The sequence below is a fragment of the Cupressus sempervirens genome, chromosome 6 (assembly GCF_028749045.1).
Source record: "Cupressus sempervirens isolate cs-2001-9-10 chromosome 6, ASM2874904v1, whole genome shotgun sequence".
NCBI lineage: Eukaryota > Viridiplantae > Streptophyta > Pinopsida > Cupressales > Cupressaceae > Cupressus > Cupressus sempervirens.
This window is the reverse complement of record NC_143123.1, coordinates 487822505-487837127: the sequence shown is the minus strand read 5'-3', so window position 1 is coordinate 487837127 and position 14623 is coordinate 487822505. Positions and strand designations below refer to the sequence as shown.

The following is a 14623-nucleotide window of genomic DNA, read 5'->3' as shown; positions in this document are numbered from 1 at the left end:
TCTAGTCCAGTCAAATAATAGTGCTATGTACCACTGGACTGATGCAATCTTTGCATCATCTAATCAGAAGTAGGAAGGGGCTTAACCCCAAGCATACCTCACACATACTCAAATGTATCTTTAGGAAAATGTTTCGTAAAGATATATGCAATCTAATCTTTGGTACTTACATACTCTAATCTGATTTCTTTCTCTGCAACTTTCTCTCTCAAAACATGATACTTGATAGATATATGCTTAGTTTTAGAAAACAATACAAGATTCTTAAACATACTTATTGTACTTGTGTTATCACAATATATGATAATAGGTTCTAAAAACTCTAATATCCTTTAGCATCTTCTTCATCCATATGATCTAATTACAATTGTTTGTTGTTGCCACATACTGTGCTTCAACTATACTCTATGAAATACAATCTTGTTTCTTTATTTGCCAAGAAACCAATCTTCCTCCAAGGAAAAATTACTATAAGCACACACAGTGAAATCACATGATCTATCATACCATAATCCATAATCAGGTGTGCCCTTCAAATATCTGAATATCCTCTTTACTACTACATAATGAGATTTCTTAGGACCAACTTGAAACATTGCTACTATCCCAACCATATATTGTATATCTGGTCTAGTGTGAGTCAAATATTGCAAACCTCCAATCATTGATCTATACTTCATTTTCTCAATTGTAGGTGTCTCATCTTTGCTAGATAACTTGTGACTAGTTACTATTTTTGTACCAATAGGATTACAACTTTACAAGCTAAATCTTTTCAACAAGTATTGCAAACACTTAGCTTATGATATGAAAATACCATCACTATTTTTCACAATCTATAAACCTAGGAAAAACTTCATCTCATCAATCATACCCATCTCAAATTCATTCTTCATCTCTTCAACAAACTTATCACTTGCATCATCATTACCTCCAAAGATTATGTCATCAAAAAATATTACAATGATCATCAAAAATTTTAAATTTCTTTCAAATATAGATTACTATCTTTCATACCTTTAGAAAATCTAAGCTTTGCAATAGACTTATCCAATTTTACATACCAGGTTCTAGGTACTTGCTTTAGACCATACAGTGCTTTCTTCAATATGCATACCATATCCTTTTATTTTGTGAAAGGAAATCCTTTGGGCTGCTCAATGTATACTTCTTCTTTAAGTTCTCCATTCAAAAAGGCTGACTTGACATCCATCTAATACACTTTAAACTTCTTACTTGTTGCATAAGTCAAGAACATTCTTACTACTTCCATTCTAGCTACAGGGGAAAATGTTTCTTCATAATCTATATCTTCTTATTGTGAGTATCCTTTGCATACCAATCTAGCTTTGTTCCTAAAAAATTCACCTTGTTTATTCATCCATTTTTTGAATACCCTTTAGTTCCTATACATTCTTGTCTTTAGGCCTAGGAACTAATTCCCATGTTTCATTCTTCACAATCTGATCCAGTTCTTCCTTCATTGCTTGAATCCAATGATCATCCTTGCATGCCTCATATGTTCTCTTAGGTTAAACTTGAGAAATCAAACATAATTCCTCATTTATTCTATTTCTTGTTCTCATTCCTTTGTCTTTACTTCCAATAATCAGCTATGTAAGGTGATTCTCTATCAAATTCTAGTTAGGTATAGTAGTTGCCATCTCAACTCTTATCTCTTCTCTTGGTTCAATTCCATGTTCTCCTCTTTTCTCAATAATTTGTACATAATTTTGCCAATCATCATTAGTCTCAAAGAAAATTTCAACATTCTCTCTAATAGGTCTAGGATTATCTTCTTCCTCATTAGAGTTATAATCCATCATTTTTTCTTTAACTCCAAACTTTTCACCCACTTTCACATTTGCACAATCAACAATTGTCTTAGTTCTATGATTAAACATATGTAAGCTATTATTTTTAGTGAACAACCAAGGAACATACCTTCATTGCTTCTTGGATCAAATTTACCAATATCATCATCTTTCTTTATGTAACACTTACCTTCAGAAATTCCAAAAGACTTCACTAAAGGTGTATGACCGAACCACAATTCACAAGGAGTCTTTTTTGTACCCTTTATTATCTACACTCTATTCATGGTGTGTACTATTGTATTAACTACTTCCCTCCAAAATGTCTCGAATACATCATTCTCAAACATCATTGCTCTTGTTTCTTTTGATACAGATTTGTTCCTCCTTTCTGCTATCCCAATTTTCTCAGAGATCTTAGGTGATGATACTATCTTTTAATTCCATTTTCTTCACAAAACATGTTAAGCTCTCTAGAAGTAAACTCTCCACCTCTATCTCATCTCAAACATATAATCTTTACACTAGATTCATTCTCAAATCTATTCTTAAATATCTTGAACTTCTCAAATGCCTCAAATTTTTCTTTAAGAAATGTTACCCACATCATTCTAGTGAAATCTTGAACAAAAATCATAAAGAAATTTTCTCCTCAGAAACCCCTTGTTTTGGTGGGGCCACTCAAATCTATATGAACAATCTCCAACTTCTTTGTAGTAGTAAACTTCTTACTAGGAAATGATACCTTCTTTTGCTTATCCATGATACATTCTTTGTAAACAACATTAGTAGGCTTCATGATCATAGGTAAATATCTAACTACAAATGTACTACTAACCTTCACAATGTTATCAAAATTTATATGACAGAACCTTTTAGACCATAACCAGCTATTGTCCACTTTTGCAACCAAGCAATTCATCTTAGTAGGATTCAATTGAAATACGTTATCTCTGGATCTTGTACATATCCCAATTAGATTACCATCCTTATCTTTGATAATGTAGGTCTTCTCTATGAATTACGAATAATAACCTTTGTCAACCAACTGTCTAACACTCAACAAGCTAAGTTTCAAACCATCAACAAATAAACATCATCGATGCTAGCCTTTCAATCAAGAGTAATAGATCCTATCCCTATGATGTGATAGGTTGCAGTGTTACCAACTCTAACAATTCCTCCATCGTGATTTCTAAATTTAACAAAAATTTTCATAACACCAGTCATATGATGTGAACATCCACTATCTATAACCCAATAAAATTTCTATTCAACTTGAGAAAATAGGGCTTTTTCTTCTCTAATTTTAATTTCATAACTTTCTTCTTTTATAGCCACAAATCCTAACTTGTCATCACTTTCACTCTTAACTCTTTCTTTAGATTCATCATCTTCATTTGCATGCAAGAAATCTCTAGGTCTTCTAGGCTTGAAATTCCTCTTATACTTTTTCTCTCTTTTAGGAAACTTAGAAGCATAATGACCAAATTCATTACAAGTCCAACATTAAAATATTTTCTTACTATGTAGTTCTCTTCTCACAAACAAGGCTATACCTTCTTCAATATTTTCATCTTCTTCAGATGTGGATCAATTGCTACTAGCATAATCTCCATGGGTGCTTACACTTATGGATAGACAAGGGCGAACACTTAATGCAATAAAAGATGTCTCCACTCTTGTCATTTCTCCAGACTCACTCAAAATTGATTATGTTTCTTCCAATCTCCCAAGCAAGGTCTCCCTAGTGAACTTCTCAGTGCAGGGTATTAAAAGTTCAATCAACTATACTACTTGCTTGAATGTTGGTGTCAAAGTTTTCAAGATTCCACACAATCTCATCTTCTTCTTTAGATCCTTCACAAGACTTAATTCCTACAATAATCTCAGATATTCTACCAATGTAGCTTCTCACTGATTCATCTTCCATCATTTTAGCATCTTGGAACAAACATATCCAATTATGTAATCTTACTCGTTTTGCATGTTTATCTCCTTCAAAAGTGGATTCTAATGCTTTCCAAATATTATGAGGTGTTTGTACTGATTTTTCTTGATAGTACTCATTTTTAGAAAGACTAGTTAGGAAAGCCTCTCTAGCTCGCATATTACACATAAATAAATCTCTTTTTGCTTCACTACATTCCTCAAGCTTCCTTTCTTCCATAATTGCTTTGTTACTTTTTGTCAAAAGACAATATCTTGGACCCATACATAGTAGATGATTCTTCAGCTTTTCCTTCGAGCTCTCATAGTCAACTCCGTCAAACTTAGGACTTTCTTTTCTGAAGTGACTCACCATTATCTCTGAAAGTTGTTAAGCTTTCTCTTCAAGGAAATGAAGCTCTGATACCAATTGTTAGAAAGTAAAGTCCACCAGTGTAATTGAGGTGGGGTGAATTAGTTATCCAACTATTATAACAATTGCCAATCTTAATAATCCTTCTGCATGTGAACAATATAACCGACAACCATAATAAGATACTCATACACAATAACACTAGATATTTTAACTAGGGAAACCCTTGATCAGAGGGAAAACCCTAGTGGAGATGGTACCCACAAAATGATGTACTAATATAAATATTCCTTGTTAGAGGATGAACTATGTTAGGAGCCAATGAAATACATTCAGTACATACAGTCCCTGTCAGGAGACTTTGAATCCTTGTTAAGAGATTTCAACCTTGTTAGGAGTTATGCCAACCCTTTTAGGAGTTGTAGAAGGTAGATGGATCCACTGTCCAAATGACTTCAATGGCAAGATCATTGAACTTAATGTCCAATTGTTGAATTGATCTTTTTATTATTCCTTGTAGAATAATAGAAGCAAATTATACTTGTACTTCCTCTTCCTCTGTCCTGTAAACTGGATTTCTCTTCTTCTTCTTCTAATATTGATACCAGATCACCAACTTCACATCTAATAATCCTTTGAATCACTTACTCACATTTACCAAATACTCTACTCTTGTTCACACAATCCACTTACTTGATACATTCAATACATACTTTACCAAAAGGAAAATAACCTTCCTTTATACCATGTCCTCAAAACAATTCCTTGAGTCAGCCTTGAGGCTTTCCAAATTAATTATAATAGGACCTCATTAAGATAATTAATTATATTATAATTACACAACATTGTTGGCTCACAGTATTTATAACTTCTCATACTTGTGACTCCAAAATCTACGCACTCGATAACATCACCATTGGACTTTCTATTCTCATTGTATAACTTTGCATATTATGATTCTTTCTTTGCAAAGAGATACAAATCAATCATCAGAAACTAATTGTTAGGTACTATGTCTATATACTTGTATCTGTAAATCAAGAATATCCTTTGCATGTCTTTGACTTACTTGATGCACACTTAACCTCATCATTAGGACATAGTGTAGAACACATCCTTAACTGTGCTTAACCTAATCATCAATTCTCTAAATGACCTTGATCTTTGTTTGCTACTCTACCAATCTTCACAGAATAATTGCTATGTTGGCATCAATGACAAACATAGTCATGAATGCAACATGTCAATCATGTTAACAATCTCCACATGCTCTGGCGAGTCTTAGGATACTCCCCAAAGGAATTCCATCAATACTCATGCTAATAGAACTTACACCCTAGGAAATTAGACTACTTCAGACCAAAAGGTGAAAAATCTGTAGTAGGTGGTTGAAAAGGGTTATGAGGTTGTATAAATTGTTGAAGGATTTGATAAATGGATCTATTCAATTAGAGTTGAAGGTTGATAAGAATTGAATGGTGTCACAAAAACAAGTTAATGAAGTGGTATTAGATGAAAAATAGGGTCTTATGAATAGATCAAAGGCAAAGAAATTTGTTAAAAGTGACAAAAAGTGAAGTCGAGAAGTAGAAGAAGAAGCAACATTGGTTGTTGACTATATGAGAGACAAAGGAAGAAGAAATTTTTTATAGTAGAAAATTAGACAAGAGGTTATGGGAAAAGTAGTAGAGTGTTACCTGAGGGATAATGGTTGATGACGGGTAGTCCCCTTATTAATACAAATAGGGGGTAAAAAAACATATATATCAACAAATTGCAAGAACAAGAAATTGGCTTCTTATTTTCTCCAATAAAATAGAATTACAATATTCAAAAATACAACATTCAAAGTCATATGGGTGATTTCCTTATAATATTAAAAAATACAAAGCCACCATATACATCCTTTGAATTATCCTAGGCAACTCTACATGCCTTCATTATATAGGAAAATTTTAACCACCTAAGGAGGTTCTAGAAATATTAACCCCTTTGAGGCCAACCAACCCTAACCTATTATTATTTATATTTTATTGCATTAGAGTAGGCCCCACACAACTTTAGAACACATGTTTTTTGAAGGAATTTCATTTTCATCTATTTTAGGTAGCATAACATTTGGAGACCTTAACTCATTGCCAACTACTTCGATTGACTATAATGACTCCATTTAGAATTCCCCAAACTTCTCTATTATGCCTTATTTGTGCAAGCTCTGGCCAACTAAGGTTTGACCCCTTTTAGAGCTTCTAAAGCCTTCAAAGCTGAGTTCAAATTTTAATTGCACTGGTGCCAATACATAAATTTTTTAATATCATAAAATTTAGACGTGATCTTGCAATAAGACTTTATTACAAGGCTAATATATCCAAAGTAAACCTCTAGGGACAAAATTAGAATATATGACCAACTTACTAAAAAATAGTGAGCTCCCAAAAATAACAACTATGCTCCAAGAAAGTTCTTATTGAAAAGATATACTAGATGATATTTTTGGGTGATGCAATATTTCCCTTACACTAAGGATGCTCCTACATTACAGGTTTACTACTAGACTGGTGAATTCAATTGTCGAAACAACCATGTGCAAAAAATGTATATTATAGATAAGTGGGACACATGTAGTAAGAATGATCATGGGTTTATGTCTTGATCCTATCAAATATTTATAAGTTCATCTTATGGAACATCTTCCATTCACCTTGTGTGCATGATGTAAGTGAAATCCAAGGGTAGTTGCTAAGTTTTCATGATCCAAAAAGATTTTCTTTTTGTTTGTTTGTATTCTATTCTAGTTGGATAATTTCCAATGTTTTAGGTAGCGATAGGTCTAGTTGGATTTTTATCTTATGTGATCCTTATGGTGTGTTCTAAGCATCATGGAGACCCTCTGTCTAGCTTCAAGACTCAATGTGATGTTTTTGGATGAATATATCTTACAATTGATCTAGTCCTATATTTGATTTCTTGTTCTAACAACTAGTTTGGAAAGATGTAGCTTGTGATGGAGATCAAAATCATGCAAAGCCTAATGGTGCATCACTCTATGTTGTTATACATGTGATAAACCTCCTTGTGTATTCACACATCATGATGTATCTTATTGGGAGTCTTCTTGCGGATTTGGGTCCTTACCTGTATTATTGTAATATGTTTCTCTATCTTGGATATTGTTGATCAGAAAATCCAAATTGTAGTTGGTGATCATATATAAGTAGGATAGTAGTTCTTGTTTAGTAGAAAAGAGGTAGTATCTTGGTGGTAGTAAGAATGACCAAGAGCTCTGACAATGAAGATCAAGTATAAAGCTTATGTCCTCAGTAATGAGGCATGCCTGTTGAATAATTTGTAATTTGCACTTGCAAGCCAACTTGATGATGATTGAAGATCATATATCCTTATTTGTTGGTTTTGTTCACTGCTCTATTTTTTCATTTCCACTATGGTATTTCTAGCTGGAACGTTGGATATCTCCTTTGGGTTTCATCTATCCTTGATTGTGTCACTACTACTCCTATCACCACTTATCTCAACCATTCATTCATATTGCCTCTTAATCTCTTTTATTCTCAAAATATTCTCATCTACTCTTTAATCTTAGCCTCTCATCTAGCACCTCTTAATCTCAACCCTTGATTTTTAGAGACTTCTATAATTGCTCATTTTATTCTCATATTTTGACACATATTGCTTGTGTATGCCTAATGCATTCATGATCTTGCATACTTGAGCTTTTGGAGAACTTATGCCCTTTCATCTTAGTGATCTTTGAGATCTTGTGGTTACTTTATCACCGTCATCTTGCTATTACCATCATACACCCATTATCATAGCTTTTATTTTCCAATCATTTTCATTCTTTGATAGGCTCTTGTACTTGAGATTTAAAAAAACTAAGAGCGCCCACATTCCATCTACACGAGATCTTAGAAATAGGGCAATGGAATCAATCATTCCATGAAGGCATATTATTGTGTTTGGTGTTTACTTTGATTTGTTGATGCTTTTGTAAAAAAAAATTCTATTGATATGATGATTTAATAGTTTTCTAGATTACTTTCTTATGGTTGGACTATATTAGGTTTCAAAATAGGTTGTTCAATAGTCATTATAACCATAACTACAAGCCACTATCATCTAATATGTAGGAATGCAATTTCAGCTTCTCATACTTCCATATTCAAGATATACCTTATATTGACTTATTATCGCCATCAATCATCAAAATATTATTTGATCACTCAATGTCAAACCCCCATTGACCTTCAAATACTCTTTCTTGCATATCAAACATCATATACTCTTTCATACACACTCCCTATCATCAACTATCAACACACACATACACCACTTTATCAATGTCTTCAATGTCTTGATCACACAAAGTTGAAAGTAATGCAAACAGACAAATAGTTGACACCAATGACAATATTAAATATATAATACTAACAAATGTAGACCTTTAATTATAATTAACCAATAAAAAAAATCATTATTAAGGGTTTATTGTGTTAAGGGCTTTGTGAACAAATATTGTCATTGCTACAAAATGGATTTGGGAGAGTTTTATGTGGTGTCTTGAAACCTTGGAAGGGTGTAAATGTGTCAATTATCCATGTTTGATCCTTGTAAGAGAGTTGGTGTCTGAGTTGCACAAGAGTCCTAGTATTTAGGTCCTACGGTTTGGTTGGATCTTAGAAAGTGAATGCCTACATTGGTCTTTGGGTCATTGAACTAGTGAACAAGTAAACTTGTGGGTTGATTGTAGGTCTATCAGACACCTTTGTATCAATTCCTAAAGTCAATATCCTCTACCTACTACACCTATCACTAGTCATCTCAACCATTCATTCATATTCCCTCTTAATATTTTTTATTCTCAAATGCTTCTCACCTACTCTTCAATCTTATCCACTCATCTAAAGCCTTTAAATCTTAGCCCTTGATTTTCAGAGACTTCTATAAACAATCATTTTCTTCTGACATTTGAACTCATATTGCTTATACCTACCTAATGCATTTGTGATCTCATTTGCTGTTGTCATCCCTAATTTCAAAGAGAATCTGATAAATTCATTATTCAATCTCGGTCCCCCTCTTCTGATTTGAGACATACAAGTATGATTGGTATGGTGGGAAGCAGAAAGGTATTTTGAAACTTTATAATAAAAAAACTTTACATAAGTGAGGAAAATGAAGGAGAAGAAGAATTGAATTTATTGTATACTTGATCTTTTGGAGAACATACACTCTTGTATCATTGTGAGCTTTGAGCCTATAGTTATCTTATCATCATCGTCATCATCTTTCTATTAGCATCATGCATCCATCGTCATAGCTTTTATCAATCATCTCCATTCTCTCATAACCTCGTGTGCTTGTGATAATAAAATTGATAGCATCCACATTCCATCCACAACAAGATCTTGAAGATAAGAGGACAATGGAAACAAATGTTTCATGAAGGCATATTATTGCATGTGGTGTCTCATTTGATTTATTTTGTACTTCTGTGAAGAAGTGAGCCACCATCATCTTATGCATAACAATGTAGAGCATTCTCTCATAAGGTCCTCAAATACAATTCCCTGCATATCATAGGTTCTCATACTTGCACCTTCTGCATATCTCTTATACAAACTTAGCATCACCATCAATCATCAAAATATTAGTTGACCTTTAAATACTCTTTATTGCATATCGAACATCAGATACTCTTTCATACACAACTCAACTCTCCATGTACAATCAACACCCACAACATACACCACTTTAGTAGTGTCTTAATCACAAAATAAGTGACATTAATGCAACCAATTAGTTACCATCAATAACAACACTAAACATACAATAATACAAACAAATAGAAGCCAGTAATTATAAACAACCCATTATACTTACAAATTCTATCCATAGGTTGGTTTTAAAAGCTTCACGTTTAAAACTAAACATTACATTTGCATTATTAAATCAACTTTCTACACTTCTTTTTATCATTATAGATGTAATTATCAATAGTTACCATTTTAAGCATACGATTGACATAAATTGAAGATACGATTTACATTATCTTTACCATCCATTCAAGTTTTGTTGCTTTTAATTTCCCCACTTTCACAAGATACATCTGGAAACGTTCAAATGAGAGTAAATTGCCCACTTTCACGAGATATATCTGGAAACGTTTAGTTGAGAGTAACTGAAATTTCACTACCCAACCAGAGAAAATACCATTAATTGCCTCGTTTCTTAACACAAGAAGCTCGCTCACAATCACTTGGATTCCAGGATTCTTGCCACTTCCAAAGATATTCAGCAAGAATCTTTTGTTTTTATTCATAAAACCCAACAGAATTTCCTCATTCTTTTTAGACCATCTGTTCATGTGGGCATTCCATGTCTAAACAGAGCAGACACTTGGTCGCCAGTTCGACTCTCGCGAACATCAATAAGCCCGCGCTTTTGCATTTTTCAGCGTTTTAGCCCAGATATGTGGTCAGCAGTTCGAATCCCTTAAACAACATTCAGCCCGGGTTTCTTCATTTTTCAGCATGTTAACCCGGGCATCTGGTCAGCAGTTCGAGTCCCGTGAACATCATTCAGCCTGTGTTTCTTCAATTCTCAACATGTTAAACCAATAAAAGACGGGACCATACGTTTAAGAGAATCTTAAACCCCCAACTTGCTAATCGCACGCAATATAAAAATGCCTCTCCTTTAAGATCACTCATACAAATTCACAAAATCTCATCTTGACCACCGATTTCATATACAATTCCAAGGTGCGCATCAGAGAGAAATGGAAGAAGGGAAAAAAGCAGATAACCTGGCGGTCATGTGGAGGGAAATCCAGGGGGCGAACAACTGGGAAGGACTGCTGAATCCATTCAATCCCATTCTGAAGAAAGAGGTCATCAAGTATGGAGAATTTGCACAGCTCTGCTACGATTATTTCGATTGTAACGCGTATTCCAAAAACTACGGCAGGTGTAGATACGGTCTGAAGGAATTGTTTCGCCAGGAAGGGGTGCCCTCCTACGGATACGAAGTCACAAAATACGTATATGCCTGCACGCATGTACATTTGCCTAGGTATTTTCTGAGGTGCTTAGCCCCGGTCACATGGAAGAGCGAGTCTACTTGGATGGGGTTTATTGGTGTTGTGAATGATAAAGAGTTGATTGAGAGAATTGGTAGAAGAGACATTGTGGTCGCATGGAGAGGTAGTGAAACCTCCTTGGAATGGGTTGAGGACCTTCACAATTGGCTTGTACCCACAGGTATATATCCATCTTTGGGGCTAATAAATTTCTAGGATTTATATTTATTTTATGTCATTAGTTGACATTATAGTTGAGAGAGAGTTTAAAGCATTATGGCAATGGATTATTTAGTGCGATCTAAAATGTTGATGTTAATAGATTTCTATAATCTATTAATTATTAATTTTATATTTTTCGGTTCGATGGTGCATAAGCTAAGAGGTATAAGAAGAATCTCTTATTTTAAGTTTGTTTTGTCTTAGGAGTGTATCTATTAATCAAAATTAGCCAAGGATTGTGGTTGATATTATCTAATGTTGATGAATATTTTTTTTAAGGAACCATCTTATCAAAAACATCACCCCATTAACAAGTTTTCAAACCTTAAATTGACACTAGCTTCTAAGCAATTGAATTGAGATCTTGAAACTCATTTATATCTTCCACCAATACTCTCGTTTTACCTGTCACTAAAACTTGCAAAATCATCAAAAAGTAAATTTAAGTACAAGAAAATATGCTTCCATGTGATAAATATTTTGTTTTGATGATTGTTTTTCCATTCATGAATGCTTATAAATTAAGTGCATTTTTATCTAATATTATTTTATACAGATACATATTCCTATAAAGTTACATATTGTTCTAAGAAAAATATTATTGTATTGAATGACAGGATTTGAGGATGAAGAAGAGGATAGTGAACAGGTAATGGTGGAAAGCGGTTTCCTTAATGTGTACACTAGTGAGATTAAGAATGCTAAGCATAATCATAGAAGTGCTCGAGAGCTTGTGCTTGCAGAGGTAAAGAGACTTCTTGAAGAACATAAAAATGAGGAGTTGTCCATAACCTTATGTGGTCATAGTTTGGGTGCAGCCCTTGCCCTATTGTCTGCTTATGACATTGGTCTCATGGTGGCCAACTTAGAATGCCATATTTCTATAACAGTATATGCCTTTGGGTGCCCTAGAGTAGGGAACAAGATCTTCGTAGATAGGATCAATTCCCTTAACATAAAGGTACTTCGTATAGTTAATGTTAATGACATGGTTACGAGGGTCCCCGGTATAATGCTAAATGAGAACATTCAATTACTTAATTTTTTTAAGTATGTTTTGGACTGGATCCCTTTATTTTATTATCATGTAGGCATGGAGATATTTGTGGATAGTGAGTCCTCTCCCTGCCTAAAGCATACTAGGAACCCTATTTTTCATCATAGTTTAGAAGTATATTTACATCTTTTAGATGGGTATGGTGGAGAAGGAAAGCCCTTTTGTTCTAGTGGAAGAGACCCTGCTCTTGTTAATAAGTATTGTGATTTATTGGTTGATAATCTCTTCATTCCACCTTCTTGGTGGCAAGAAGCTAATAAAGGATTAGTGAAGAATGAAGAGGGTAGATGGTCTCAAAGGAATAGAGAAGAAGATAGTGATGATGATACTTCTCAAGGTGATTGAATCTTGTACAATTTATATTCTCCATACAATACAAAATGGTTTTAAATTTTTGCATTATAATGTTAATTTTAATTTTAGAAAATATTTGATTATTTTTTAATGATATAATATTTAAATACATTCTATAGTTTGTTTTATTTTTCAACGGATTTCATACATAACATAACTAAAATTTTAAGATACAACATACAATAAGAAAGTATTTTAAATCATATATTAAATTTAAGTAAGATACAACATAAAAGTTTGAAGAAGAATGCATCAAGAAAGCCTAAATTTAAATTAATCTTCCACATGATAAAGAGAAATAAAATGAGATTGACATGAAAAACATAAGAATTATACTTGTTAAAATTGATTTCATTATCTTATTAAAATATTAAATTGTCAAGTCTACATCTAAAAAAATTAAAAAGATGGCTCTGCTTAACAAGTTCGAGACTATGAATAAGTAGAAAGCAAATTGTTCTTCCTTAAAACCCCAGTTTACACTACATACAACTAAGCATTTCGAAGCTCCGTGAAACAATCAAAATTATGAACAACGGACAACTCCATGCATTGAACAGTTGAAATTAGTCTCGATAGACAGCAACAACAGTTTCACCACATTTATGAAGCTGCACGATGAAACGAGAAAAGAAATCCTAAAGCAGAGGACGACAAAACCAATAGCAAATTCACTTATTGATCAGAGCACTGGTTGGAAAACAGTGTGAAACAAAAATCATAGGATAGATATTGATCAAAACTCAAAGGCTCCAGACAAAGAAAATACACGATGAAAGTAGATGAACATAACTAGAGGAAATAAAACACAAAAACAGTTAGGAATAAGTGGTTCTGGCCCAAATAACCAAGCTGAGACTGCCAAAATCAATCAAGGTAACAAGTTTCATAATCAAATTAGGCTTTCTTCATCTCAATCCTTCCCCAAATTTTAATCATATTATAGAGGAAACAGATCTAGACACCCTCAAAAGCCTAACCCGGATCACCATAAACTAGTAATTATTTAGGAAGCTAATAATATACCTATAGGATTAAACCCTAAACAGTGGAGGTTCCCTACTTCTACTCTTTAGGGTCCCTATATAAAGCTAGTGCCGTTTAAATCATACCTGAACCACATCATCTTTCAGAAACTCATCAACAAGGAAACTATAGATAAGCCTAAACCACACATATCGCCTCTAAATCGTATCTGCCACTGCATTGAAAAAAACCTTCATCATCTCACAAAAATCCTAGCCAAAAAGCATCTAGCACTTACAAATCAGAATTAAAAAATACTATTATCATCAACAATGAAATCCTGGAAGGAAAATGACATGAAAGTCAAAAGAAAGGATTGTAGGCATATTGGGATGCTCTGGAAGATAGAGAAGAAAGTTTGGGGGATTTGTTTCAAACATTCAATCTGGAATAGGTAAGTATACTCCCTCTATCTAATAGATTATTATACATCCATTGCAACCCTAAACTAGCTAGAAAAGAATTTCCGTCCACTACATCGTGCTTCTTTAAAGATTTTTTGATTAATTTTATTAAATGGTCACCTTATTTCACCGAGGCATCAATTCATTAACTTAGACTCCCAAAAAGGTTAATAATAAAAAACATTCCAATGGAGATACTGCATTATTAAACTCTGGTAAAAATAGGCTCAAATCTAGGAAATCCTATAGGAATAGATATGGATAAAAAGAACTATAGTTTAAGAAAAATACTAGTTAACTTAAATTTAGAAAATGAAGTGAATGGATGCATTAGAAGTATAAAAA

The 14623-nt window shown here is 33.4% G+C and overlaps 1 protein-coding gene across 1 annotated transcript; it reads left to right on the top strand.

Moving 5' to 3' along the window:
* Window positions 1-10228: 10228 nt before the first annotated feature.
* LOC149553162 (phospholipase A1-Igamma1, chloroplastic-like) lies at window positions 10229-12905 on the top strand. The gene is made up of 2 exons (XM_089789845.1): window positions 10229-11396; window positions 12055-12905. The coding sequence occupies exons 1-2, from the start codon at window positions 10916-10918 to the stop codon at window positions 12837-12839; spliced, it is 1266 nt and encodes a 421-aa protein (XP_089645971.1). The 5' UTR covers window positions 10229-10915; the 3' UTR covers window positions 12840-12905.
* Window positions 12906-14623: the final 1718 nt, after the last annotated feature.

Excerpts from the sequence above, each read along its gene's own strand:
- LOC149553162 (XM_089789845.1), top strand. The coding sequence starts at position 10,916 with ATGGAAGAAGGGAAAAAAGCAGATAACCTGGCGGTCATGTGGAGGGAA. Across the intron at positions 11,397-12,054 it reads CAATTGGCTTGTACCCACAG|GATTTGAGGATGAAGAAGAG; the intron begins GTATATATCCAT and ends ATTGAATGACAG.